This window comes from Pseudopipra pipra, chromosome 8, assembly GCF_036250125.1.
Source record: "Pseudopipra pipra isolate bDixPip1 chromosome 8, bDixPip1.hap1, whole genome shotgun sequence".
NCBI classification, from domain to species: Eukaryota; Metazoa; Chordata; class Aves; order Passeriformes; family Pipridae; genus Pseudopipra; species Pseudopipra pipra.
In genome coordinates, this window is record NC_087556.1 from 15,579,886 (window position 1) to 15,604,929 (window position 25,044).

Sequence of the window (25,044 nt, forward strand, 5' to 3'; positions counted from 1 at the left end):
ACTACTATTATACATATTATATAAATAATAAATTGATATTCTAAGAAGGAATTTATGTAAATAGAAAAGGAACAGCCTTGAAAAAAAGCAGTGTTCACATTGTATCTGCAAGTTCAATTTACTTTTTTTCAAGAGGATAAGGTTTTCCAATACATTGTCAGCAAATACTAATTAATGACCTTTAGATAGCAACCCATTCCCTGCTTCTGAAACTGGTTTTGTGAAATATTTGTGTACTGTGGCTGTGTAACTAACTAGTAAAATTCAATATCACAACCTTGAATCACAAGCTAGAGTTTTGCTTCAAACATTTCCACATGAAACATACCTCAGCAACAGCAGAGTAAGAAAAGGTCTTGTTCTACAGAATTTCACAGTGCTACACTGACACCATATTCAACTAATTCTACATTCACACAAGTCTCTTTTCTGGGCATCTTCCTTGTCTGTTTACAAGCAATATCAGTAGATCCAATTAGGTACTTCTGCACAAACGGCTTCATTAGCTGAACAAGAAGGAACTCAGAAATATCAGATAAAAATCACAGGAACTTCAAGACCCAAGATGAAATAGGCCTATTTGCACTGGCTCTCCTCCCACAGGTACTCCAGCTTGCAAGCAGCCCCAGGGACAGGACTTGTCCTGTTGACTTCAGGGAGGCAGCACAGCAAGTCAGAGGTGTCCATTTCTGCAGGATATCAGCAAAAGCTGTTATATCTAAACCATCATTGCTCCTCAGTATGACTCTTCTGGCCAGGTGGGCTGCAGTAAGGAAAGCAAGAGACACCAGCCATGCTTGTGGTCCAGAGAACAAAGAGCCTTCCCACGACCTCCTCTTTCCTCAGGTTACACACCCCTTTACAGTAAAGCAAGCAATTACTTCAATTAAAAGGATGAACACCCTAACAAGCTTCTCCAAAACAAGAACACAAAACTATGGAAACATGACACACGCCGTGCAAAATCCCACAAGATTACATCAAAGGCTGGGTGAAGACACGTGTCAACCTGAACAGTAATTTGAGAGTTACATATCTGAACAATGGAAACCAGTGCCTGAACTATAAGAGCTAGGTACTTTCCACACTGCAAGTCATTCCAGTTTTGGATATATTCCTGTCAAGACACCTTGGAAGGGAAGGTTACTGCTGTTATGCCCTAAATAAAGCAAAATTAGCAAGGTCTGTTGCTAGTGTCTTCGAAAGTATTTCTTTGTCTAATTTCTACAGGGGTCTAAATATTCCTCTGAAGAAAAACTCTACTGCTTTAATTCTGGGAACAAACTCAGCAAAGTGCTAGAGTTTCAGAACTTTGTACTGAGGACATTACAAGTACCGACATGAAAAAAGTTAACCTGTATTTGCACATACAAGAAACTGGAAAGTGAGAAGACTATAAGCCATGAAGATGGAAACTGAAATGAATACAAATGGGGAGCAAGGTGAAATTTAAAAAAAAAGCAAGAGATAATAAAACAGGAAGAAAACCAATTTACTATATTCTAACTGAAAGCTTTGTCACAGCTAATTTAAAATATTCAGAATCTTCTTCCATTTGCAAAGCATTGATGAAGAAATAAGCGAAATTAAAAGTCAGCTTGTTAAAAAACTAAAAATGCGTGAAATTAGTGATATTTTTTTACAGTCACTAGCATCAAGCTGTCTAAAATATAGTGGAACATTAATGACAAAGGACTGCTTTTGATAACAATTATGCACAGAGCATTTGATAATTCATTCTGAAAAGAAAGAGATGTCTAATAATAACAGAAGAAGAATATTGTACTTTGTACTTCTAGGATCAAATATTTGTGAAAGTCAATGGTTACACTGTCTTACTGTAGATAAACTGATTTGTCCAAACAACCAGCCACATCATGACTATTCAATCAATACAGCAGCTGCAGAACAGCCAGAAGGCCATAATGCAGCACGGGGGACTTCACAAGTTTGTGTGCAGAGGGAAAAAATGAACATGCATATTTCTATACAGACATGTGCATGTAAATTCAAACATTTCTACAGGGAATGTCCAAATTCTTTAGTAACTGTACCAGGCTGTTATCAGAAGTCTGGCTGCAGTTTTCACAGACTTCCAACACAAAACCAAATATAAAAGGACACAAATCCTTAGTAATTCTCCTGTAAAGTAACACCTCATGATGTTTCTAGTAAGTTGATGCTGCCACTCGGTGACAAGCCGTTTGCAGTTTTGCAAGCCTATTTTCTGTTCAAACAGTACAGTTGACACACACACAATGATATTCTATTTCACACAGCAGAGATGCAGTCAGAAGCCTGAAACAAGGCAGCACACATTAATGGCCTTGCCTAAAGCCCATTGGTTTGTACTGGGGATTTGCACCCGTCAATAAAGACAATGCAAAACCTGCCTCCCAGCAGATGAATGTCAGCACAACGCATTGTTGAGCTGGGAACCCCAGTTTGGGTCTGGGGCTTTGTGTGCTGCTCACTGGGTGGCAAAAGCCAGCCATCCTATATTGCTTTCAAACAACTGTAGCTTCATGAACCCGGTCAGCTTTGCCTACCTCACGAGGGAGCAATATTTGCTTTCCTTTGTCTGAAAAGATCAAAAGGGTCAAAAGTATGTATCCATGAAACCTCTGTGGTGCCACTTTGAGAGAGAAAATGATGACAAAAAAAAAACCAAGGGAAGGAAATGTTAGCTACTGTTGGTGAGGTACAGCTTATGTTGCAGAGTAGAATTAATTTTTTTTTTATGTCATTATGTCATTTTTTTACACTAAATAGTTTTCATGGTAGCCACAGGAAAGATTCAGGTTGATATCATATAGGAGGATAAATAAAGTACATGACCATCCTTGTTGAATCCATTAGACATGGTCTTCTGAAGAGGCTGGAGAGCCTCAGACCTAGATGTTCAGAACAAGGAATTGTTCTCTACAATCGCCTCTAATTCCTGCTATAACAAATAAAATGTCATTAGCTCCCAAAATTTTCCAGTGATTTTTCACTTCTAATCCGTAGATTAAGTGTTTCCAAGCACATGTAGCAAGGCTTTGCATTAACAACTGAACCTTGTTACAAAAACAACCAAGTCATGGAACCTCCATCATTCTGGTACTTTCTGTACCGGCTTTTAAGTCCCACCACAGCACTAAGCCAAACACATTCTTACCACTACATTCGAATGAGTGCTGAGGTCTGCCAAATCTAGTCCAACCACCATCAGCTTGATAAATTCAACCTGTGGCCGGCAACAAACATTAATTTTATTGATCACCAGTTAATCATGGTATTTCTCCTCTTATGAAACAGGGTCTATTTACACTTCATCTTGAAATGACTTGCAACAGAATTAGATTACACAATTTCTATCAACGTTTCTCATGTTTTATCATGCCTTGCAGAAGTAGTATTTTCAGTTTAATCAGTTTTTACTGGAGCATGTCACCATGGCCTTTCATTTCACTGTAAAACAACCTTTAAACTTTTAACTCAGTACTCCAATAATGCTCTCAAATTTCTAATTTTTTTCATGTTTCATGTTAAAATGCCATTTCCCCTAATAAGCTTTATAAATAGAAACATTGCAGTTGCCAGCTTCTTGACCCACCTTGCTTCAAGGTCCACGGAGACAGCTGTTGCTCTTTGACTCCTATCTTATTCTGCTGCCTGCCCTTTATTTGCTTTTAGAGCTCAGTTACATTTTTTCTCTTCCACTACCTGCATCTTATCTTGTCAACTATTATTAAACTTGAAAAGTCACTCAGCTGCCAAAGAAGCGAGTACCCTGACGTTGACAAATTTAATAGGATTAGCTCTTTCAGTAAGGACATCAGTACCAAAAAGGACTGTTCTCATCTCAGTACTAAAGTACATCTCTTTTATGGTATATTTGAGCAAGTTATTAGTTATCGCCAAGAAAATTGTGGACCTTTCAAGCCTTATGTCATTAATCCTCTTCACACACTGAATACTTGGAAGGAAATCAGCTATCTTACAATTATATTCATGTATGAATAATGCTCAGAAAACAAACCTCAAACTGCACCAACAAAAGCTGCTCTATAGCTCTCAGTACTCAGAGTGCTCATTTTGCCCATGCATCCTGCATTGAGAAACCTTATATTTTTCTGCTATGACGTTTAAAAATAAATGACTTGCGTCTGTGCAGGCCATCAGTCACATGGGATTCAGACAGTGACATTATATAGCAATCACTGAAATGAAGAAGCATAGTAAATCGCGTGGATTCTTACAATATGAAAACATTTTAAAAATACTCCACATGTCCTGAAGAAAATGTAACTGTTAACGTGGATTTTCGGATAACCGAATTCCTATCCAACGAGGACAGAGACCCCCGCACGGGTGTTAACCGGGGCGTTTTGCAGAGATTTATTTCCGAAGGGGAGGCACGTGGGGTGACAGCCCAGGCTGTGCTCCAGCGCCGGGGCCGTCGCCGCGGGCAGCGCTGGGTGCTCGGCAGCCCACTGGCACGGGCCGGCCCGCCCGCGGGCACTGCGGGGCCCGCGCTCCCCGCGCCGTTCCCCCGGCTGGGGGCGCCCCGGGCGGGGGCAGCCCCGGGCTCGGCCGGGCCGGGCAGCGGCCCCGGGGCAGAGCGGCCCCGCCGCCGCCTCCACGTGCGCCCGGTGCCCGGCGGGGCCGCCCGCGCCCTGCCCGGCCGAGCACAGCGCGGCGGGACCCTCCCGGCGGACTCTGCCCGCTCCGCAGCGCCACACGTGTCTCGCCCTCCGCCCGGGGGCAGCACCGGCGGCACCAGAGACCCTCCGGCACCCGCCGGGGTTTGTCGGCGAAGCGAAGCCCTCCAGGGCGCCCGTTACCTCAGCTGCTGCTGCTGCTTCTGCTCCAGCTTCAGCTTCTTGGCTTGCGGCTCCCCCGCTGCCATCTTCGCGCTGGGCGGCGTGCGGCGCGCTCCGCTCCCCTCGGCCCGCCCGCCGGCCCCGGCCCGCCCCGCCGACCGCGCCGGCACCGCCGCCGGGGGGCGGGGGCGGCGGCACGGACGCACGGCCGCGCCGGGCGCCTGACGGGGCGGGGAGCGGAGCCCGCGCCGCCCGCCGTCCCTGCCCAGCCGCGCGCTGCCGCGGCGCCGGCACGGGTGGGTTTAGCGCCGAGGGGCCGCCCCCGGCCCCTGCCCGGCGGCGGGGCGGGCGGGGCGGGGCGGCCGCGGCCGGGGGGCTGCAGGGCCCGGGGAGGGGGGTCCGTTCTGAGGCGCTCGGTGCAGGCAGCGCCCCGGCCGCCCGCGCCGCCGCCGGGCCTCGCCGCCATCTTGGCCGCTGCCCCGGGAGCGGGACGGGCCGAGCCGGGCCGGGGGAGGTACGTGGGGAGCGGGGGCCCGGTCCAGGAGGGGGGGGCGGCGGGGCCCGTGCTCAGGGCGGTGGGACCCCCGCCCGCCGGGAGCCGCCCGCGCCCGGCCCCGGCCGCGCTGGGTGTCCGGAGTCGGGCAAGGGCAGCATCCCCGCCAGCGGCGGTACCGGGAGGCTGCCCCGCAAATCCCAGACTTCCCGTTTTACCCGCGTCCATTTCCGTTGTTCGGAATATGTACAAAATCGCTGCCGTGTTTCAACAAAACCCCCGTTGTTGTGAGCTCTGGCGGGGCTCCGGCGGACGGTGAGCGGGGCCGAGGGCGGCCGGGCTCTGTCCGAGGCTCCCCTGGGGTCACAGCCCCGCGCAGGGCGACCTGCCCCGCTCACGCTGCCAAGATGAGGAGCGGCGATGAGGGGGGACTGTGCACGGGAGGTCGTTTATTGTGGTTGCCGGGAGCCGGCGCAGGGCCTGCGGGAGGGGCGGTGCAGGAGCCGCCGTGCGAGGCAGAGCCCGCGGCGGAGCCGGGCCGGGCCGGGAGGGGCGGGGGCTGCGGGAGCGGCGGCCCGGCTCACCTGGGCCCTTCTGCAGCAGCATCGCTGCAGACCTGGTGGGTCAAGTCGTGCTGTACTTGCTTAACTAGCAAGGCGCCGTATGAGTGTAGATCTGCGTAATTTGCGGGGAATCAACCCATTATCATCCACCCCTGTGCACTGTACATCGCTTCTGCACTGTTCGGTACCCAGCTGTAGCTGAGTGGAGGTTGTCGCTTCTCTTCTTTTGTTTCAGTTCTAACCTGCTTTGAAGTAGCAATGCTGTTGCCATTTTTTTCAGTATGATGAATGATTCGTACCCGTTAGATGTTGATCAGACCGATGAATGGCTTCATCGTTCTGTAGCTGTTCTGCACCATTCTGTAGCTATTCTATAAGCAACCAGGCAAAAAATCATACTTGAATAATGAAAATCTGTGTTCCATAGCAGGCAGACTGCACTATGGGAAAGGAAAAAGCTATTTTGCAAGAAGAGCTCAAACAAATTAAATTTCTCATGCAAGAGAGAAAATTATAGAAAAATGATAGAAGAAATGTTTTACAAAAGAACTGACTATGCCAACCATGGGAATGATTCTGCTGGCAGTTTCCAGCAGGTTTGAATTGTATATAGCTGCTCATTAAAAAAAGAAAAAGGGGGGGGGGGATAAATATCTGAATGATATTTCAGTGTGAATGTCTAGGGTTTAATCTGTGGTGTGTTGGGTGCTAACTCAAAGCCACAAGCAAACCTAGTTTTGACAAAAAAAGCATGGAACAATCAGGTTCTTTCCTATCTGTGTGTAATTACCTAAAAATTCCTTGCAAATGGCAAATTAAACCTTAAGACTTCTCCATGCCCTCTTGTGCTTAATTTTGCCGTTCTTATCCAGAAATTAAATTTTTAGCACCAGCTAAGTCCCAGTTACTTTCTCAGATAAAGCTCTCCTTATAAGCAGTTCTCATTAAGAATCTTTAATGGAAACGTTGTCGTGAGGATTCATGAAAGAGAAATTGAAGTCCTTGAGGTAGAGAAGTCTGAACAGCAGGTGACAAGTGGCAGCTGTACTTCATGGCTGTAATAATGGGAAGAAATCAAATTAAACCCTGTTTAAAATCTGAAGTTCCTTCCTCTTATTTCCCTTTAACTTTCCCCCAGCAGCTTCCCATATAGCTTAAAAAAATTAATATATGGAAAATAAATCTTGTTTATGCTTATTCAACACAATGGATAAGAGGCAGCTTTTTATCAGGAGTTTCTTAGAAGATTCTTTCAGACAGTATTCAGGACACTCATTTTATTCATATGGAATGAAAGAAGTAAAGAGTGCCCCTTTGCTCTTTTCTCTTGGAAGAGAAGGGAGGTAGAAATGGTTATGTGCCTTCTTTGTGCCATCTGCATTTGGGCTGGTTTTGGTGGAGTGCACACACAGGAGTAAGAGCTGTGTGCGACAGCAGAGTTCCAGTGGTACTTGTTGGCTCTGATCTAGTATTTCAGTAGTGCAGGGCTCTTTGGTGCTGGGCTTGTCCTTTCTGGAACCTCGAGTGCCTCTTCAAATAGAGCCTGTGAAAGGGACTGGTATAAAGCTCATTGCGCTGCCACTCCAGCCCATCAGACTTACTGGGGCAGTGAGCTGGGAGAGCATGATGGAAAACATCTTCACAAAGAACTACTGAGTTGAGGGCTTTTTATCCTATGATAGAATCCTACTGTCTTGGCCATTCAGAGTTCTTCGTGGTTGTTTGCTGGAATATGAGCATAATTATCAGTCTCTTCCTGAAAATACCATTGACAGTAAATACGCAGCACTTTGCTCATGTCCATTTGGTCCTCCCTGTCTATCCAGTTCTGCTTTCAGAGAATGAATTTCTTAAGTGGTTCCTTAGTAGTCCTAAAGCTACTGATTCAGATGTAAGTTGTATTGAAAATGTTCCATCTTTATGTAAAAATATAGTTTTAGCGATGAATTTTTAATTGTTTTGGTGTGGAGTTTTTTTCTAAGAAACTTTTACTTTTCCAGCTTTTACAGTGAAGCTTTCTATTCTTGCAGGTCCCAAGGGAGCTGCAGTTATTCAGGATCTAATATTGTTCGATTATTCAGGATCTAACATTGTTTTGTTGACAAGAGACAGAACTATTTTGCCAGCAGTTAAAGATTTATACTGGAACTAAATTGAACAGAGGCGCCAGTCAAATGTATTATTGGGAAGCTCATCAGTCAGTAGATGAAATGCTGAACAAATTCTCACGCAGGCTGTAATTGTTACTGGTAGAGGCACAGAGGAAGTTGCAAATTTTGTTATGGATACCAAACACTGATTTAAGACAACTTCAGAGTATTCTCAAAGGACTACTTCCTTTTGAAAACAATTCCAGAAAGTTACTAACAGTGTTTTAAATGAGAGTAAAGATAAATATATACTAAGCATCTGGAAAGCAAAGTGTTTACTCTTTCATAGGGATGATCTTGCTAATAAAATATGCATCTGAGTAGTTGTACAGACACGAGCACTGTGGTGTTGAGTAGATATGGAGTTTTGCTTAACTAACAGAGAGGGACACCAGGTAATTCTTAAGAAGGGTTGCAAAAATGTTTTTACTTTACTCTGCAGACACCTAAGCCATGGGCATCTTATATGTAAGAGGATTTGTGACACTTGATCAGCAGCAGTAAGACAGACAAACAATTATAGGAGCCTAACAAAAGCTGTGAAATTACAGAACATTCACATTTTAGTAAACCTGAGAATTCCAGATTTATCAAATTGAATCACAGCTGCTAATGTTGCATCTGGTCCAGCCAGTTATACAGTTATCTTCAGAGCTGCCACATTGGCTGTCTTGAAAATGTCATACAAGTATTTAATAGGACTTCTCTTCATCAGGTTTGCTGGTTTGAGAGCCAGTGAATGGGGCTGGGGAGGTCAGGAACAAAGGTTTTCTAGTTTTGTCACATTTGCGGCACATTTTGAATTTATAAGAAAAAGCTAAAATACTGACCAGCTGGTTGTGACAAAAATAATGGCTATAAAATAGAACTAGTACTGCCTATTTTAGCTTAGTTATTTCTCCAGATTACTTTAAGCATTTGATTACTTTCCATTCACTTGTTACTAGAAGTTCATTTCCACAGATACATAACAGAGACTCAGAGAGTCCACCCCCACTAATCCTTCCACCCTTCAAAGCAGCTATGCACAATTCAGGGAACATGGAAGCTGTGGAATACTTTCCCAGTGATGGTCACGTTTTGAGCTGTTTTCAGTAATTGCTACTAGCTCTAAAGGGCATTGCAGAGGTCAGTGATAAATTCCTCACTTCTGGTTTCAGAGCTTTTACTGTAACTCAGCTCAGTGTTATGGAAAAGCAGCTGGTAACAGTATTTCTGCATTAATTACATTTTAGAGTACTTAATTGTAGCTAAGGACAAGCATGTGTAATCAGTCTTTTTCCCATGCTCACAGCCTCTCCCTCTTGCCAATGAGCTGCACTTTTGTTTTGTGAGCCTGCTATGACTTCAGTCCAGATGTTTCTGTGCCAAGAATTTGAAAATCAGTAACATTGCAAATCCAGATTTAGTCAAAAGAAAAGATGGAGATGTAGAAACAGCATATTAAAGGCTCCTTAATTAAAATATTTTTTTTCTTCTGTGAGGACTTCAAGTTCTGGTAGGATGGAAATGACTGAAAAGAATCATGTGGAGTTTCTTGTGTCAGAGCAAGGATGGGAAGTCTGTGAGAAGAAGCTGCAAAACCTCTCTGGGCTGCTTGTTGCTGCAGAGCCTGTAAGATACCTTTCAGTCAGGCAGTATTATGGGAGGCTGTCAGCCTACTGAAAATGAGCTTGATGGGCTTGCTTTGGCCTAAAGATGCAAATAGAGATTGAAGGCATGTCCTTTTGAAATAGAAGCACACCTTCCATACCTTACACAGAGATGCTGACACCTCAAAGTGGTGTATGTGTGCACTGCTACATGTAGAAAAATCTCATGATTTATAAATTTTGGTGACGTGCTTTTGCTACTGTTTTTTTTTAAACTTAGGAACTTCATTTTAATACCTTTACCCTCGAAGTGCTGCAGCTGTTAACATCCTCTGCTGTTTAGCCACAAGTAGTGACCTATTGGTGTGAGGAATTTTGCTGTTACTAGATTGATTTCTTATGTTCAGCATTTTTCAGTCTTTTTTTTTTCCACAAGTTTACTGTTCTGATGAGACAAGAAGGTAGGATACTGAGAAATGAATTCAGGGATCTCTACATGTCTGAAATGAAATCTGCCACTCAAAAATAGAGTAGAAGGGAAATATTAGTATTTGGAGCACTGTAAGTAATTTTTGTTAACTAATAGTTTGCATAAGATATTTTTGTAGTGTCACCAGTTCTAAGACATCCATCGTGATATCCATCTTTAATCAGCTGGTGCCAATTGCTTGACAGTGTGGGATAAATCAAATTACTTAGTCTTGTGTATAATAAACTGATGTCCCCACTGCTGTAAGAGCTTCTTTATTGTAGTCAGCACTGGGAAGTGTGCTGATGGAGCTGCCCCTTGGCTGATGGGACAAGGGCTTGTGCCTCTAGGGCTGCCTGCTCTGTTCTTAGGCTGCAAGGAGAGAGCTTCAGTTTAGCAGCAAATTAGTGCACTTCTAAAACTTGTGAAGGAGGAAAGGAGTATGTGAGGGGGGGGCTTTGAAGGGAACTCTTACACTAGAAGGAGAATAATTATGTATCATGGGAAATCCTGTAATCCTTATCTTCCTACTAGAAGATAAGGTAGGCAGCTAGGTGGGATTTTACTGTTCTGTTTCCACAGATAGTACAACGCTGGCACCTGCCAAGCGTGGTCCCCTGGATCAGTTTGCTGCTGCAGTTCACCACAAGGCCACACAAACACTCATGAACACAGCTGGTACCTGGGCAGCTTGTGGCCCATGAGGAAATAGGGGCAGTGGCCCAACACTAATGCCCTTTTTGGCTACCCACACTCTCTTGATTGCATATCAAGCTGTGGTCTAATATCCTAAATGGAACCCAGGGCAAAGAAGGGGCCCTGCCAACACAGCCATTTGGTGCTCCAGGAGCTCACTGCGACTGTGTTGGTCTGCTGCTCAGCTGTGCTTTTTAAAAGTATATTGTGACAAATGCAACCACTTCTGATCTGTGGATGAATAGAATCTTATTATCTGTTAACAGCAGGACATCTGCTGGGGCTTAAAAACACTGTCACACATGCTGATATACTTGGTCAGAACCTGCCTGGGGTCCAGTGTGGTCCCTCCAGAGCCAGCCATAGATGAGGTCCTCTGGAAATGAGTCCTACCAGTGCTGCTTGTACTGGAACTCTCCGATGTAGCTTTGTGTGCATTTCCTAGGAACTGGGTCTTATGCTTGTTAACAGATATGCTATTGTATCAATATTAAAATGTACAGAGGTCTGTTCTAAGCTTTATAGCTGATCACCTTCAGACGTTTGGGCCGCCTTGGGGTGGAACAATACTGACATTCAGTGGTTGATTATACTTGCCACCATTGTGTGACTGTCCAGGAGATTTTGGAGGGGTTTAATGTGCAATGCTGGCTAAATTCAGAACATGTTTAGTCGAACTGGATTAAAGCAATTGTGTCAAGGCTCCTTTATAAAAACGCTGTGCTCACAGTATTAAAATTGTCTGGGTTTTTTTACAAACTAAATTAGAGATTAATTTGGTCCAGGAGAGAGACAATAGAAACATGCAATAACACTTTTTAGCTTTGTTTCCTTTCCCACTCTTAAGCAAATTGACAATCACACTTTCTAAAAGAACTTCTCCTTATATACTGTATTGGCTGAGTTGGATTTTTCTGTCCACACTTCTGTGTCTGCCATGAGAGACAGTGTGCTCTTAGCAGAAGGTATCTAAGACCTGGCAAGGCCCCAGTGAAGATGAGCACATTGCTGTCATGCGTGTGAAGGAGCAGCTGGAGTTTTGAATTTGAAAAGCTGGATCTTGGCTCCCTTCCCACGTCTGCTGACTTAGGTGGAGGGAAAGAGCATATTGATGACCTTCTTGAGCTGTCCTTCTTCACCATCTTTGGTGAGCTTTGGAAGACATACTTTAGTTTCATCAAAATCTTCAGGGCCAGACCATTTTTCATTGTTACAAGTGTGTTGGGAGGTCAGTTGAGTACTCCGGGCAGTTCAGATTCAGACACAGCAACAAGAGCTCATGCTGGATGAAGAGAAATGCTTATTCCAGTATTTTGGAATGAGACTCAGTCATACAATGTTTGGACTCCTTAAAATCTCTGTTGGACTGGGCCATTTACATTAGATGCTTCCATGCCATCTTCACATTAGTGTGCCAGAGTCAACATCAGCAAAGGAGCAAATTTTATCTGCATTTTAGGCATGATCCCAGCCAAACACTGTAAGATTAGTAAAAACTACAATGGTTTTTGGTAGATGTGTTTTGCTTCTCTTGGACATGCTGAGTTGATGGTGGCCTTCCTCTTTCAGGGTGTGGATGCCCAGTAACTGTTTGGTCTCTTTCCAGTCATGTTTGAATTCCTCCAAAGACTGAATTTCAATTCAGGATATCTCCCTTGCTATCGTCTGCCCATTTCCACCACCTGCCCTGTGCCAGCCCCATGGAGCTCTCTGGCAATGTAATAACTTGCATTAAGAAGCTGATCTGACCAGAAACTTCTTTTGATGGACAATTTATGGCTGGACTTTCCTGCACTTTCCTAATGTAGGTAATTGCAGAGCCACAGACCTGCTCAGGTCAGTACCTGAAAGGCAAAAGAGATGAACAGCCAGTGGCAGGGGCAGCTTCTTCAACTACAGAATGAATTTGTGCACGATATAAGTACCAGATTAACTTCACCTTAGGTGCCACTGCTTGGGTTACAGTTCCGTTTGTTTTCCAAGCCCACGTTTAAACTTGGAACTTTTTTTGTCAGAGGATCATTATGTTGCAGGTCAGCCAGAGCATTGTGTCTGTCTCATGTAAAGGCTAAAGAGATTAACCGAAGTCTGCTAGCATTTGTCTCTTCTGTAGATGTGGAGATGATAGACTGTTCTCTTCATTTGTACCAACAACTTTAGTTCACTTACTGTCTCACTGAAAGTTGAGAAATAAGGTGGGAATTAGTTTTTTTAAAAACGCAGATAAGCTTCTTGCCCCATGAATAAAATGAAGGATCAGTGGCTGAGGCATGTTATTTGTAAATGTTTAAAGACTTAAGAAAAAATAGTTACATTCCTTATCTGCAGTTCATACTCCTCTTTTTCATAAGTGAGTTTTTAAGCGAAAAATGTTTTATGTAAACATATTTCATGTGTGCCAAGCATGTTTGAAGCAATTTTATTCATTAAATCAGATTTAAACTCCTAGTTCTGTGTACTTTTAATGAATTCTGACCCTTTATCCAAGTGCAGCTTGGCATAGATCATAAGCCTAATCAGCCAGCAAATAAAAACCACTTTTGTAGTTCAGTAGCTGAAAGCTGACAAGCTAAAGAACTGTATCTTTGAGACAGTGCAGTTCTGAGTTATGTGTGTGACTGTCAAAGTCCTCTGCCATAGGAAACTGTGTACAAGTTACCCTTACATGTCATGTTTAAGTGAGCGCCAACTCACTTTAAGAAATAAATTGCAAATACCAAATGGGGATGAAAGTGGAAATCAAGGATGCTTGCTTCTTGCTCACATTGTGATATAAGTTACCGACTTAATCCACTGGGAAATATTTTTTGGTGGAACATTCCTCTAAATAAAGAAAATGCAATTTAAAGAAAAGCAGCAAAGCAGATCTTTTTCCTAAATTCACAGTGCATGTTAATAAAGAATAACCATTGTAAGACAGGGAATCTGGGAGAAGGAATAATGTCAATCCGCATATCCTTTTGTTTATTCTAACTTTTTTTGAATGTGTTTTCAACAGAAAATGATCCACAGCCTGTTTCTTATAAACTGTTCTGGTGATATATTCTTGGAGAAGCACTGGAAGAGCGTTGTGAGCCAGTCTGTGTGCGATTATTTCTTTGAAGCTCAGGAGAAAGCAATCGATGTTGAGAATGTGCCTCCTGTCATCTCAACTCCACATCACTACCTCATCAGCATCTATCGGGATAAAATCTTCTTTGTGTCTGTCATACAGACAGAAGTGCCACCACTCTTTGTAATTGAATTTCTGCACCGAGTAGCAGATACTTTCCAGGTCTGTCACCATTAAATAATTTTAAAATCCAGTATCTGAAGGGAGCCTCCAGGGAAGCCAGAGAGGGACTCTTCATCAGGAACTGTAGGGATTGGACAAGGAGTAATGGGTACAAACTGAAAGAGGGGAAATTTAGGTTAGCTTTAGGAAAAAATTCTTTACTGTGAGGGTGGTAAAATACTGGAACAGATTGCCCAGGGAGGTTATGGTTTAAGGCTGGGTTGGATGAGGCCTTGAGCAACCTGATCTAGTGGGAGGTGTCCCTGCCAATGGCAGGAGGTGTTGAGACTACATAATCTTTAAGGTTTTGGACTGTTGGTGTTATATAGATGGGAAGGAGCATGCAGTCAGGCAGCACACAGTCTGTAGGGAGGAAAGAGCTGCAAAGCATGAGTCACTTCTCAACCAATTTCTGTAAATAAAGGACCTCTGCGAAGATTGAGCATTGCCAGAAGATAGTCCCTTCATTTTACGAGAGTCCTCCAACTGAAGATGTGTTAATGTTCACAAGTGGAAGGACCATTGGGAAATACATAGTAGTAAATCAGATTGCATTAATTTTGCTGTTCGTGCTATTTCCAGTTTGATGATAAATGTAACCTTAACATATGATGCCATCAGACTATAGAAGTAGCTAGTCAGTTTAGCCACTAAGATGCCTTCGTATGTTGGAGGGTTTCTGTGAGAAAAAAACCAAACAAACTTCCTTTGCAAAGCATTTTAACAAGAATAAAAATCCTCTCTTTTGTAATCTCTGTATTTGTTTAGGATTACTTCGGCGAATGTTCTGAGACTGCAATTAAGGACAATGTAGTAATTGTGTATGAGCTTCTAGAAGAAATGCTAGACAATGGCTTTCCACTGGCAACAGAATCTAACATACTGAAGGAGCTGATTAAGCCTCCCACAATTTTGCGCTCTGTTGTCAACTCCATCACAGGTAGGAAAATAAATAATTTTCAGCGATGACTGGCTGTTTAAAAAAAAAGCCCCATCATTCCTCATAGCTAAAAAATAATGTATTGCTGTGAATCTGTAAGGTGAGGCCACTGTCCTGCCACTTTTCATAAGTAGGAGTTGAATAAAAACAACTCCCTCCATATTTGCAGTTCATGCCTGGCTTCCTTGCTATCCCTGGTGGCACTGTCTGGTCCAGCCACAGCTGCTGAAGTCCCTCAGGAATAGCAGTTCCCAGCACAGTCAGGACATATTGGAGACAGGTGCTCTGGGATTGGTACAGAGCTATCCCCAAGCCTTGAATAACTGAGGGGCATTGGAGAAGGTTAAGCATTTTGTAAGAAATCATTACAGAAAGGTATATAATGGTTGCCTAATAAATCTTTGATGGCTGGGAACAGATAGCATGAAGGGAAACAAGTAGCCTGTCCTCAGCCTCTGCCCAGCCCTCACCACCAATCAGCATATTGATTCGTATGGATTCGATTTCGGAGCTGATTTCAGGCTGTTATAAATGGGTCTTTCTTGTAGTGATGGAGCCAAATGTCTGTCAGCTGAGCTGGTGGAATCTGCTTGTCTGGCAAGCGGGTGCAAGGGAGGTGAGCCATGAGGTGTCACATGGGGTCAGAGACATGGGAGGTGTTGGCCTGTACATTGTGTTAGAGAAGAGGAGTAGCTGGGCTGCAGGGCCACACAGGTAGTACTCAGAGGAGCTGGTCCTTTAGGTAGTAGATATGGCTTAGTCTTTAAGTATGAATCTCATCAGTTTTAATTTGTGTTATTTGGGGTCTGGTTAGGGTTTTTTAAAATGTGGATTTGGATGGTGGTATTTACACTTATGAAAAATATGACATTAATGGACTAGATGGACCACTGTAAGGGGAATTAAGACTCCTGAAGCCAAAATCCTCTTGTTTTATCTAGAGCCTCATTAGAATTCCCCAGGAGCCTAAAGCACCTGCCCAAGGCAGCCTGCATCTTGTCACTGTCAACAGCTCAGTGGAAACAGCAGCCTGAGAGCTCTCCTACCTACCTGGCCTGGCAATCCAGCCCTGTGTAGCACTGCTGCACCCTGCAAGGCTGCTGAGGGACAAACATGGCAACTGCTCCCCTACAGAGATGTGTGGGAGTGAGGACATGGTTGCAACTCCTCCCCCTCGTGTTATAGTACATACAGGGGTGGACTTTAGGAAGGGTGGGTTTTTTTTAAGTTTTTCTACTAGCTCTAAAGAATGAAAACTTTTTGTTTTCTGCCTGTTAGGACAGGGCCTGCCCAGTGTAGAAATGATACCCCTGGCCACCAGCTTCTCAGTGGAGCTGTCTCACGTGGCAGGACACGCTACCACGTGCGTTGCGCTAAAGGGCACAAGCAAGGGCGAGCTGTGGCCCTGTCCCAAGACCTGCTTCTAGCAGAGGGAGTTGCTTCCGCTGGGCTGGGATTCCAGGATCAGTCACCTAAGCCCCAGAAGTGATAAGATTATGGTTTTTTTTAGTTTTTAAAGCATCATCAGTTTATAACTAGGTAGCTCAGGAAGCTGGGTGGTATTGAGGACCAGGAGCTGAGGGTGAGAGCAAAGCAGGCAGGGGCAGTGGCATCATTGGTAGGGAGCCCAGAAGTTGAGCCAACAGGATCAGATCATAACAGGTCATCTGCAGCTCAGTGATTGCCATCAATATCCGTCAGAATGGGACAGGTCGAGCCAGAAAGTCAAGTCTGTGGGGCAGGGTCTGGATAGATTTGGCACATGGTCAGGTACAGACATGGCTGTCATGTTGCTGCAAGGTAGCTCAGGTGGGTACCAAGGGTGAGAACCTCAGCCTAACAGCTCTAAGCAAAGATTGTGGGAGTCCTCCCTGAGGCTTCTTACATGTCTTTCTTCCTAATGACTCTTACCTGTAAATCAGCCCTGAAGTCAGCCAGCTAAAACTCTTAGGAGAAGAGGGAAGAGGGCTTAAGGCCCTCATAAGCAGCTGTCTTGAATTATAGTGATGAAATCCTTCGCAGGATCTAGCCCCACTTCTACTCCCACTCAAACCTCCTGCTGACTTGTATTTTCCTGTGCAAAATATGGTCTGAAAGCTGTTAAGCCTGGACACATGGTTGAAGTGCCTTCACGTCACCTCACAAATAACATTTTAGTGTTCCACATTCTAGTCTGCAGTTCTTGGGGGCAAACCTCGCTTTGGTTCTTAATTTTGGCAGTTGGAACATTCCTCTTGCAATTAGTGACTGATTTTGAGTTCCTTTTCGTTTCTAAGGCAGTAGTAATGTGGGAGACACACTTCCCACCGGCCAGTTGTCCAACATTCCCTGGCGCAGAGCGGGGGTAAAATACACAAACAACGAAGCCTATTTCGATGTCATTGAAGAAATCGATGCCATTATAGACAAATCAGGTAAGATGCCTTGCAAACTAATTTTTGTTTGTTGAATGTGTTTACATCTAGCTGCTGATGTTTAGAAAGAATACAGTCCAACCTTTCTATTTTTCTGCTTGTTTTATATCCATGAATCTGTATCTTAGATAAAAATACACCATTTAAAATTATGTGCCCAAATGTATTTCTTCAGTTCATCTTAAAACATCAATATCCTCCGGACTGCTTCAAGAACACTTACAAGAAATATTCTGTACTTGGATGTTTTCTGGCTTTATATTGATTATCTCGTAACAGATATAAATGGAAAATAAGTAGTTGAAGTTTTAAATGTGATGAGAAAATTATCTCCCATTGTTCCTGCCAACAATGTACTGCAGTCCTTGTAGGCCCTCAAACGAGCAAGACAAAAGCTTTCATTAGCTTTCTGCTGCTAGCAAGATAAACTTGGTGCAAAATAGCTGGACAGTGTTGTTTGCTTTATATATAAACTAGAGCCAGATATTATGAAGCATAATAATACTCCTTTTCTGTAAATGAAACATATCATCTTCAAATACAAAGGTCTTTCTTCTGAGATTTAACTTTAAGGAGGAACCGGATAACTTGTGTGCCAAGAAGTAGAAAAAACTGATGCAAAGAGAAAACTGTAATGCTGTGGGCAGGAACCTGCTGTTTTGTTCAGTATTGGGGCCATCAGTTAGCAGTGTTGAAGACTGCAGGACACCAGTTTGTGGTGTTATGGGGCAGGGAGCAAATCTCTGATTTCTTCATTCAGTGCTGCTGTTGTAGCAGTAGTCAATGATGTTTTGGTTCCATACACCACTTAATGCTTTGGCCACCACTGAATGGATAGTCACAAATAGTTATTGTGCAGCTCTTACTCTCACCATCTTGAAGCTAAAAGAAGATGTCCCTCACAGTCAAAACACACTGATGACTGTGTTACTGTCCCAGCTCATTAGGATTCCCAAGAGTAGCATGAGTGCTTAGTCTGAGAAGGTACAATCAAGACCATGGTGTGTTTCCTTGTGTATTCCAAGCCAAACCAATGTCCACAGAGTGTTTAAATTCCCTACTGAGGATCTGCTGCAGTAGTCATAGCTACTGTTTTCTGCTCTGATCCCTTGGGGACTAGCAATGCAAGAGTCTTTCTTCCTAACCTTAACTGGGACTAAGAAGTAGATAAGGTGGTTCCCCTGAACAGGGATGGTATCTTGTTTCGTAGGGATGTGGTTAACTGCTTCAACCTGAAACAGGATCCCTTCTTTTCAAACCAAATATAAAGCCACTGTTTCTCCTTCCCTTTGACTAGATGAGCAGTAGTTTCTATCTGTCTTCTAAAATTACCTTTGCTTGTGGGGCTAATTAATTAGTCCAGAGTCCTGCTTATGCCTTTCTGTTCTTACACAGTATTTAAGGAAATGAGCATTTCCTGGGTAAGATGCTTGGTATTCTTGCTTTGGGTTTTGGGGTTTTTTTGCTATAGGTCTATTTAATATCAAGACAAATACGTAATCTTGCTGTTAAACAAGCCTTACTTGTGAAAGCCAAGGTTAGCTGGAGCATTATAGCACAAACTTACTGCTTTTTGAGATGGGTTGTTTTGATGTGCTTCAACTTCCCTGCACCACAACACCACCTGCTAGTTTTCTGGAGACCAGGGACAGGGATGAAAGAAAAGAAGATTCAGAGCTCATGTGTTCTGAAATTCTTATTTGCTTTTTGCTGGCAACCAGTTGAAGCACATCCAGTACAAGTCCTGTGTAACAGCTGGCACAAGTATAATGAGCTGATTTGGGCCAAGCTGTTTGCTCTGGCTCATGTATTTTAGCAAGCTGCCCAGGACACAGGTAACTGGAATGACCTTTCCTAGCTGGGCTTGGCGGGTTCTTGAGCGTTGTGCAAATGTCATCTGTGCCCTCCAGCTGCACTTCACCATGTCTGTTAGGCCCTTCATAATGATGTTAAGTCAGGTGTCTGTTTTTTCTCCTGCAGGTTCCACAGTCTTTGCAGAAATCCAAGGTGTTATTGATTCGTGTATTAAGCTCTCAGGAATGCCAGATCTTTCTCTGTCTTTCATGGTAAATTCAGCCTATATTTGGGAATGTTAATTGCTCGGGATTTATTTTTCATAATAATCAGAGTTCAACAATTTTAAGAGCACAATTGCTACTTCATGTGTTGTACATGTGAAAAATAACAAGTTTTGCATTATATTGTAGAAGCTGCATTGCTCAGTAGTCGGAATGGCTTTTGTCTGTACATAAAATACACTCACAGGAGCTGCTGTACCAGGTCAGATCAGAAATCCATCTAGCTCAGTAACGTGTCTCCGATAATGGGTAGGAAAGGTACTTAGAGTCTAAGAAATAGGAATTGTCTAGAGTTCAGTAGCTAGTTCAAACTGCTCATACTTGATGAGATTTCACTTACCATTTTGCCACTACTTCCAGAACCCACGGCTGCTGGATGATGTCAGCTTCCATCCATGTATCCGCTTCAAACGCTGGGAGTCTGAGAGAGTCCTTTCATTTATTCCTCCCGATGGGAATTTCAGATTGATCTCCTACCGTGTCAGTTCACAGAAGTACGTTTCCATTTAGACACACTGGTTCTCCAGACACACCATCTACTGCTTTCCATCTGAGTAACTGCAGATTTCTCCTTGTTAAGGGGGGGATTTGCATTGTTCTAAAATACATGTGCTCAGGTTTTGTCTCATCTGTTGCTCTGTCCCCACTAAAAGAAGGAAACCATTTTTCAGTGAATTGAGGATATTCAGCAATCCTTTTTCAGTGGAATAAATCACACATGACAGTAATACAGGGCTATTCATTCCTAGTAGTCATTGTTGGTGCTAGATGCTTTGTGGGTAAGTCTCTGTGTACATAGAGGACTCTGACCTTCATGGAGAGAATAAAGCAAAAAAGTCTAAACTGCAGGTATTTGCAAACTAAAGCCTGATTTGACTGGTGGCTCTTCTGAGATTTGGCTCAGTGAGATTACTTTAAAAAAGTAAACAGATGAAGGAAGAGAGAATAGGATAAGTTATTTGGAAGAAAATAAACTTTTTTTCCTGTGACCCTCTGCTAATAAAATCACTTCAGCAATGATGCTGAAGAGCGAAGTATCACTTTTCACTTTGAAACAAGCCGGTTCTAACTTGAATTCTTGCCAGAAAAACAAGAACTATTTATGAGAAAGAACTTTTTCTTCTCAAGCAGAGAAGTAGCCAGGATGCATTCACCTACTGTTTTGTCTTTTCAGCTTGGTGGCAATTCCTGTATATGTGAAACACATGATCAGTTTTAAGGAAAATAGTTCTTCGGGAAGATTTGATGTTACTATTGGACCAAAACAGAATATGGGGAAAACAGTAGAAGGAGTTGTCATGACAGTTCACATGCCAAAGGCTGTACTTAATATGAGCCTCACTGCTACACAAGGCAGCTATACTTTTGACCCAGTTACTAAGGTAAGTCTTAAGTTTATATTTATTTAAAAATCAAAGATTGCATTGGAACAAGTCACCCATGTTGCAGAACACTGGAGCAGTGTTCTTAGCAAAAAACTTTCTGTTCAGCATATGTTTATGAATTAAAAATTCATCTTTAAAATTTAATTTTTCAAACTTAGATACACAACAGTTGTGATTTCTGACTTGGTCAATATCCTTTTCCTTCCCTTCCTCTCTTTCCCCCACTCTTTCACCCCCCAATACTTTTCCTTAGTGGATGCAGCAGTATTTTGTTGGTAGTTTCAGCCATGATATATTTTGCAATCTATGGTCTTGAAAACATATTTATCTGGAGAAAATTCAGTAGCCTTGAAAATAGGTATCCAGAAAAACAGGGAGCAAGAGATGAGAAAAAAATCTCTTCCAAAAGATATGCCTGAAGACACATAGTAAGGAAGACAAAATGTCTGAAAAAACATATCTTGGGCTCCTGCTTTCCTGCCTCTGAGTTGGAATTTGAAACCTAAATTTCCTAAAGCTCCTGAAGCCTTTTAGTACCCAGGAGCCATTTTGCTGAAGTGCAGTCTGAGCCAAACCATTCTGCTGCCTCTCAGACCCTGCTCTGAGCTTTCTGCCACCCTCAGCAATTGATTAGAATTTTAAGTGAAAGCTCTCCAAGTAACATTCTGCTTCAAAAACAATAGACCTTGACCTTTTTAAAAGAAAGACACCTAAAAACCCCACTTGAAGTCTGCTTTCCTCTCTGCAGAAATAAATTATACTGTGTTTTTATCAAGAGTGGGGATAACTAGGTGGATTGTTACTGCAAAAGTGTGTAGAAGTGAGGAGAACTGAGGTTTCTCTGCATTTATCAGTTTTCAGTTTATGGTAAGAGCAAACAAACCACCTCTTGTAGGTGAGTAAAGGACCTATTTGGTTGCACATTTCTCTGAAGTGTAAGAATCAATGGGGAACAAGTGATCCTTAGGAAAGTTACTCAGCTTAGACATCTCATTTGGCCAAGTGCCTTGCTCCCACTCTCTTCATTCTCTTGTTTAAGTTCCTGTGACTTTTTGCTGGTTACTGTCCTTGCTTCGTGGATCCAGCTGATCCAGACTGACATCAGGATCAATCATCATTGCTCAGGGAACACGATGCACTCAGTGCACAGACCCACTAAGGAACAGGGCAAAAAAAAACCTGGGAAAAAAAAGACCCCATACCTTTGGGAGCCCCAACCACACCATCTCACAGCCAGCAGGATAATTCTCAGGGCTGCAAACTAAAAGCTGGATATGAATTTAATCTCAGAGGTTGTTTCCTAGAAAGCCTCTGTTCTTTGCTTCCTGACAAGGTGTTAACGTGGGACGTGGGCAAAATTACCCCTCAGAAGCTACCAAACCTGAAAGGCATAGTGAACCTGCAGTCTGGAGCACCCAAGCCAGAGGAGAATCCAAGTTTAAACATCCAGTTTAAGATACAACAGCTTGCAATTTCAGGTGAGTGGGTGGGTGTTACGTGAAATTGGTGCTGACAGAACAGGTAGTAGTAGGAAATGAAGTGGGAACTGTCAGTCTTTTACTTGGAGATGTTGATCTGAAGTCTGCTGGGTCCAAAATGATAAAGTCTGATTTACCCAAACTTGACAGTTACCCTTGCTGGATGACTCCCTTGCTGGGAATTGTGAATTCCCAGCTGTTCTCCTCAAGAAAGGCTTGAGAAGTGTACAGAAGAATGGCTTTTTCTTTGTTGATTGGTGCTTTAAACATGCCAATGTGTCCTTTTACTGAAGATCAATGGATGATGCTTCAGCATGCTGCCCTTGGGTCATTTTAGTCTTGCACCACAGTAAAGCCATTTATAATGGTCATAAAACCCCACTAAATTTTGAAGAATGCCCTTTTTATTCTTTCCTTCTGGAGCTGGTTAGTTTTTCATCTTTAAAACAATCGGCAAGTAAAATCAGAATGAAGCGTTTAAGGTAAATGCAAAACTAAATGTAAAGCAGACAAGGCCTCAGTCTGCAAACACTTAAATCATGTGAGTTGTCCATGTGTAAAATGGTTCTGCAAGCAAGCTTTGCAGGAGCAAGACTCTCACAGTGTGGAGACACATTTGGAGAGGAGGAGGATGACTGAAGGACAGGTACCAGGCCATGGTCCTTTTGCTTCCTAGACTACTTTGAGTAAATAACAGTTAGTTCTTGTGTAAGAAGAGAATCCTACAGTTTCCTCTTAAACTAGTTTTAGTCAAGAAAAATACAGGTGATCCAGTGGCTGGACACCAGATATGATGGACCTGTGAGAAAACAGGGAACAGCCTGAAGTGGTAGGTAGTTAATAGCTACTGGCCTTCCTCAGTTAACAGCAGGGGGATTGCTGTTCTTTTAATTACAAATTGGAGTGAACAGAATTCTGAAACTTGTCCTTTGCTTCATGTTCATGATTGGAAATGAGTGCAGTGTACAAGGAGGAGGATAGACTCAGTTCAGTCATTTATCTCCTGGAAGGAGGATGTTGGCTCATGGAGGAGAAGAGAAGGAAGTTGTTGCCCTGCCAAAACAGCTGTGATTAGATGACAAGAACAGTCTCATCTGCTATTTCAAACCAGATGAACTTGTGAAAGAAAGGAAAATTAGCTTCCTAACCCATCCTAGCGTGCTTCAAGAAAGCTGGACTTTTAAACAGCCTGACATTATTCCAAGCATTCTGCTTTTAACTTTGTACTTTCTTTGGCTTTTTTCCAGGACTGAAAGTGAATCGCCTAGACATGTATGGAGAAAAATACAAGCCTTTTAAAGGTGTCAAATATATTACAAAAGCAGGAAAATTCCAAGTCAGGACATGAGAAGATGATCTAAGAGGAAATTCCCCTTAAAAAAAACTTGACTGCTTAGTGACTTATGTTGCTATTAATTAGGTGCCAATTAATTAATAGACACTGATTAGTTTGGGATCAAAGCATTTGTGCACAGCAGCTCTTAAAATGAAAGCATAGCTTAGGTTTTCTTAATATGGCTTTAAAATAAGGTACTTTTTTTCTAATACACTTTCACTCTTTTTTTACTGATTTGTTGTGCTGGTGAATAGTTTGATATAGGCAACCCACAAAATGTCACAAACCCTACACTGCCAGTCAGATACCAAAGCCCAGAGGTCAAGCACATTATGAAGGCCAGAGAGGCCACTGGAAAAGTCTGGTGGCATGTTTTGCTGCTGCAGCCACCTGCAAAGAAAGCTCAGTTACTCTCACAGCCAGCTGCAAGCTGGCATTCCACAAAGGAGCCTGTAATCATTTCAGAAATAGAGAGCAGCAGTGAGAGGGGCAGGGGACCCCTAGGACATAGCAAATGTCACTCCTGAGAAAGCTTCTGATGAGGTAAAAAATAATTTCTGTGTTTACAAGAAATTGCCTTTCTTAAGAAGCATTTGCCTTAATCAGCTTTCATTTCTGCCATCTGCAGATGAGCTGATAAAAATAACATCCTGCATTAAATCTGGGAGGTGATTGTTGCTTCAGTAATCCACTTTCTTTCCATTCAATCTCATCATCTCCATAATTTTTTTTAAGAATACAGTTGCAGAGAGTAAGATCTATTTTTTATGTGAAGCCTTTGCTTTGACTTAGATGTTCCACTTGTTTGAAGCGGATGCCACCAGATGTGTGTGGTGTGTACCTTGGAGCGTAGCTTTTTAGACAGCACAATAGAAGTGTCAAGTGTATTTAATGGTTGTGTGCTTTAATGTTATGAAATAAAGGGAACTCTACTGCAAATATGTCTCATCTTGTGAAATATTCATGCTGAGGTAAATGGTTCACAATGCTCTTAGGCAGGAGGCATCTGATACACAATTAAAAATGACTATTTGCTGCATCTTTACTGAACTTGATCACTGTGCAGCTACTTAGAGTTTATAAAAGGCTGTTTAGAAGCATAGCAGGTAAGGTCCCTTTTGTATTTTTTATTTTGAAATGGAGGGCACCTGTTTGTTTATGACACTTCAAAGACTCAGCAGTGAGGATGCAAAGCTGACTGAACTTCTCATTACACACCAACAGAAGCTTGTTATCACTTTAAACCAAAACAAGCTCCACAGTACCCATCAGGTTCCAACCCATGCATTTGGTCAGTACACAGGGGGCTGAATTCAGAATTAAAGAAGGATGGGATACTGGAGAGCCTTTGTTTCCCTGATCTGTTTG

General features: G+C 43.0%; 2 protein-coding genes across 6 annotated transcripts in view; one reads left to right on the plus strand and one right to left on the minus strand.

Moving 5' to 3' along the window:
- Positions 1-4,967, minus strand: part of ADK (adenosine kinase) — a 277,174-nt gene extending 272,207 nt beyond the window's left edge. Inside the window, exon 1 of the mRNA XM_064663829.1 lies at positions 4,830-4,967. Coding sequence (XP_064519899.1) covers positions 4,830-4,894 — 65 coding nt within the window. The 5' untranslated portion in view covers positions 4,895-4,967. The remainder of the gene's footprint in view (positions 1-4,829) is intronic.
- Positions 4,968-4,979: 12 nt separating this feature from the next.
- On the plus strand, positions 4,980-24,615 carry AP3M1 (adaptor related protein complex 3 subunit mu 1). 5 transcript variants are annotated; one of them, XM_064663825.1, is made up of 9 exons: positions 4,980-5,104; positions 13,770-14,045; positions 14,814-14,985; positions 17,262-17,399; positions 19,380-19,465; positions 19,838-19,971; positions 20,652-20,859; positions 22,196-22,340; positions 23,588-24,615. In XM_064663825.1, exons 2-9 carry the CDS (start codon positions 13,773-13,775, stop codon positions 23,686-23,688), a joined length of 1,257 nt encoding a protein of 418 aa, XP_064519895.1. In that variant the 5' UTR covers positions 4,980-5,104; positions 13,770-13,772; the 3' UTR covers positions 23,689-24,615. The 5 variants fall into 5 exon arrangements, with proteins under 5 accessions (XP_064519895.1, XP_064519894.1, XP_064519893.1 ...); XM_064663824.1 differs by lacking the exon at positions 4,980-5,104 and adding an exon at positions 5,222-5,322; XM_064663823.1 differs by lacking the exon at positions 4,980-5,104 and adding an exon at positions 6,444-6,460.
- The last annotated feature ends 429 nt before the right edge of the window (positions 24,616-25,044 follow it).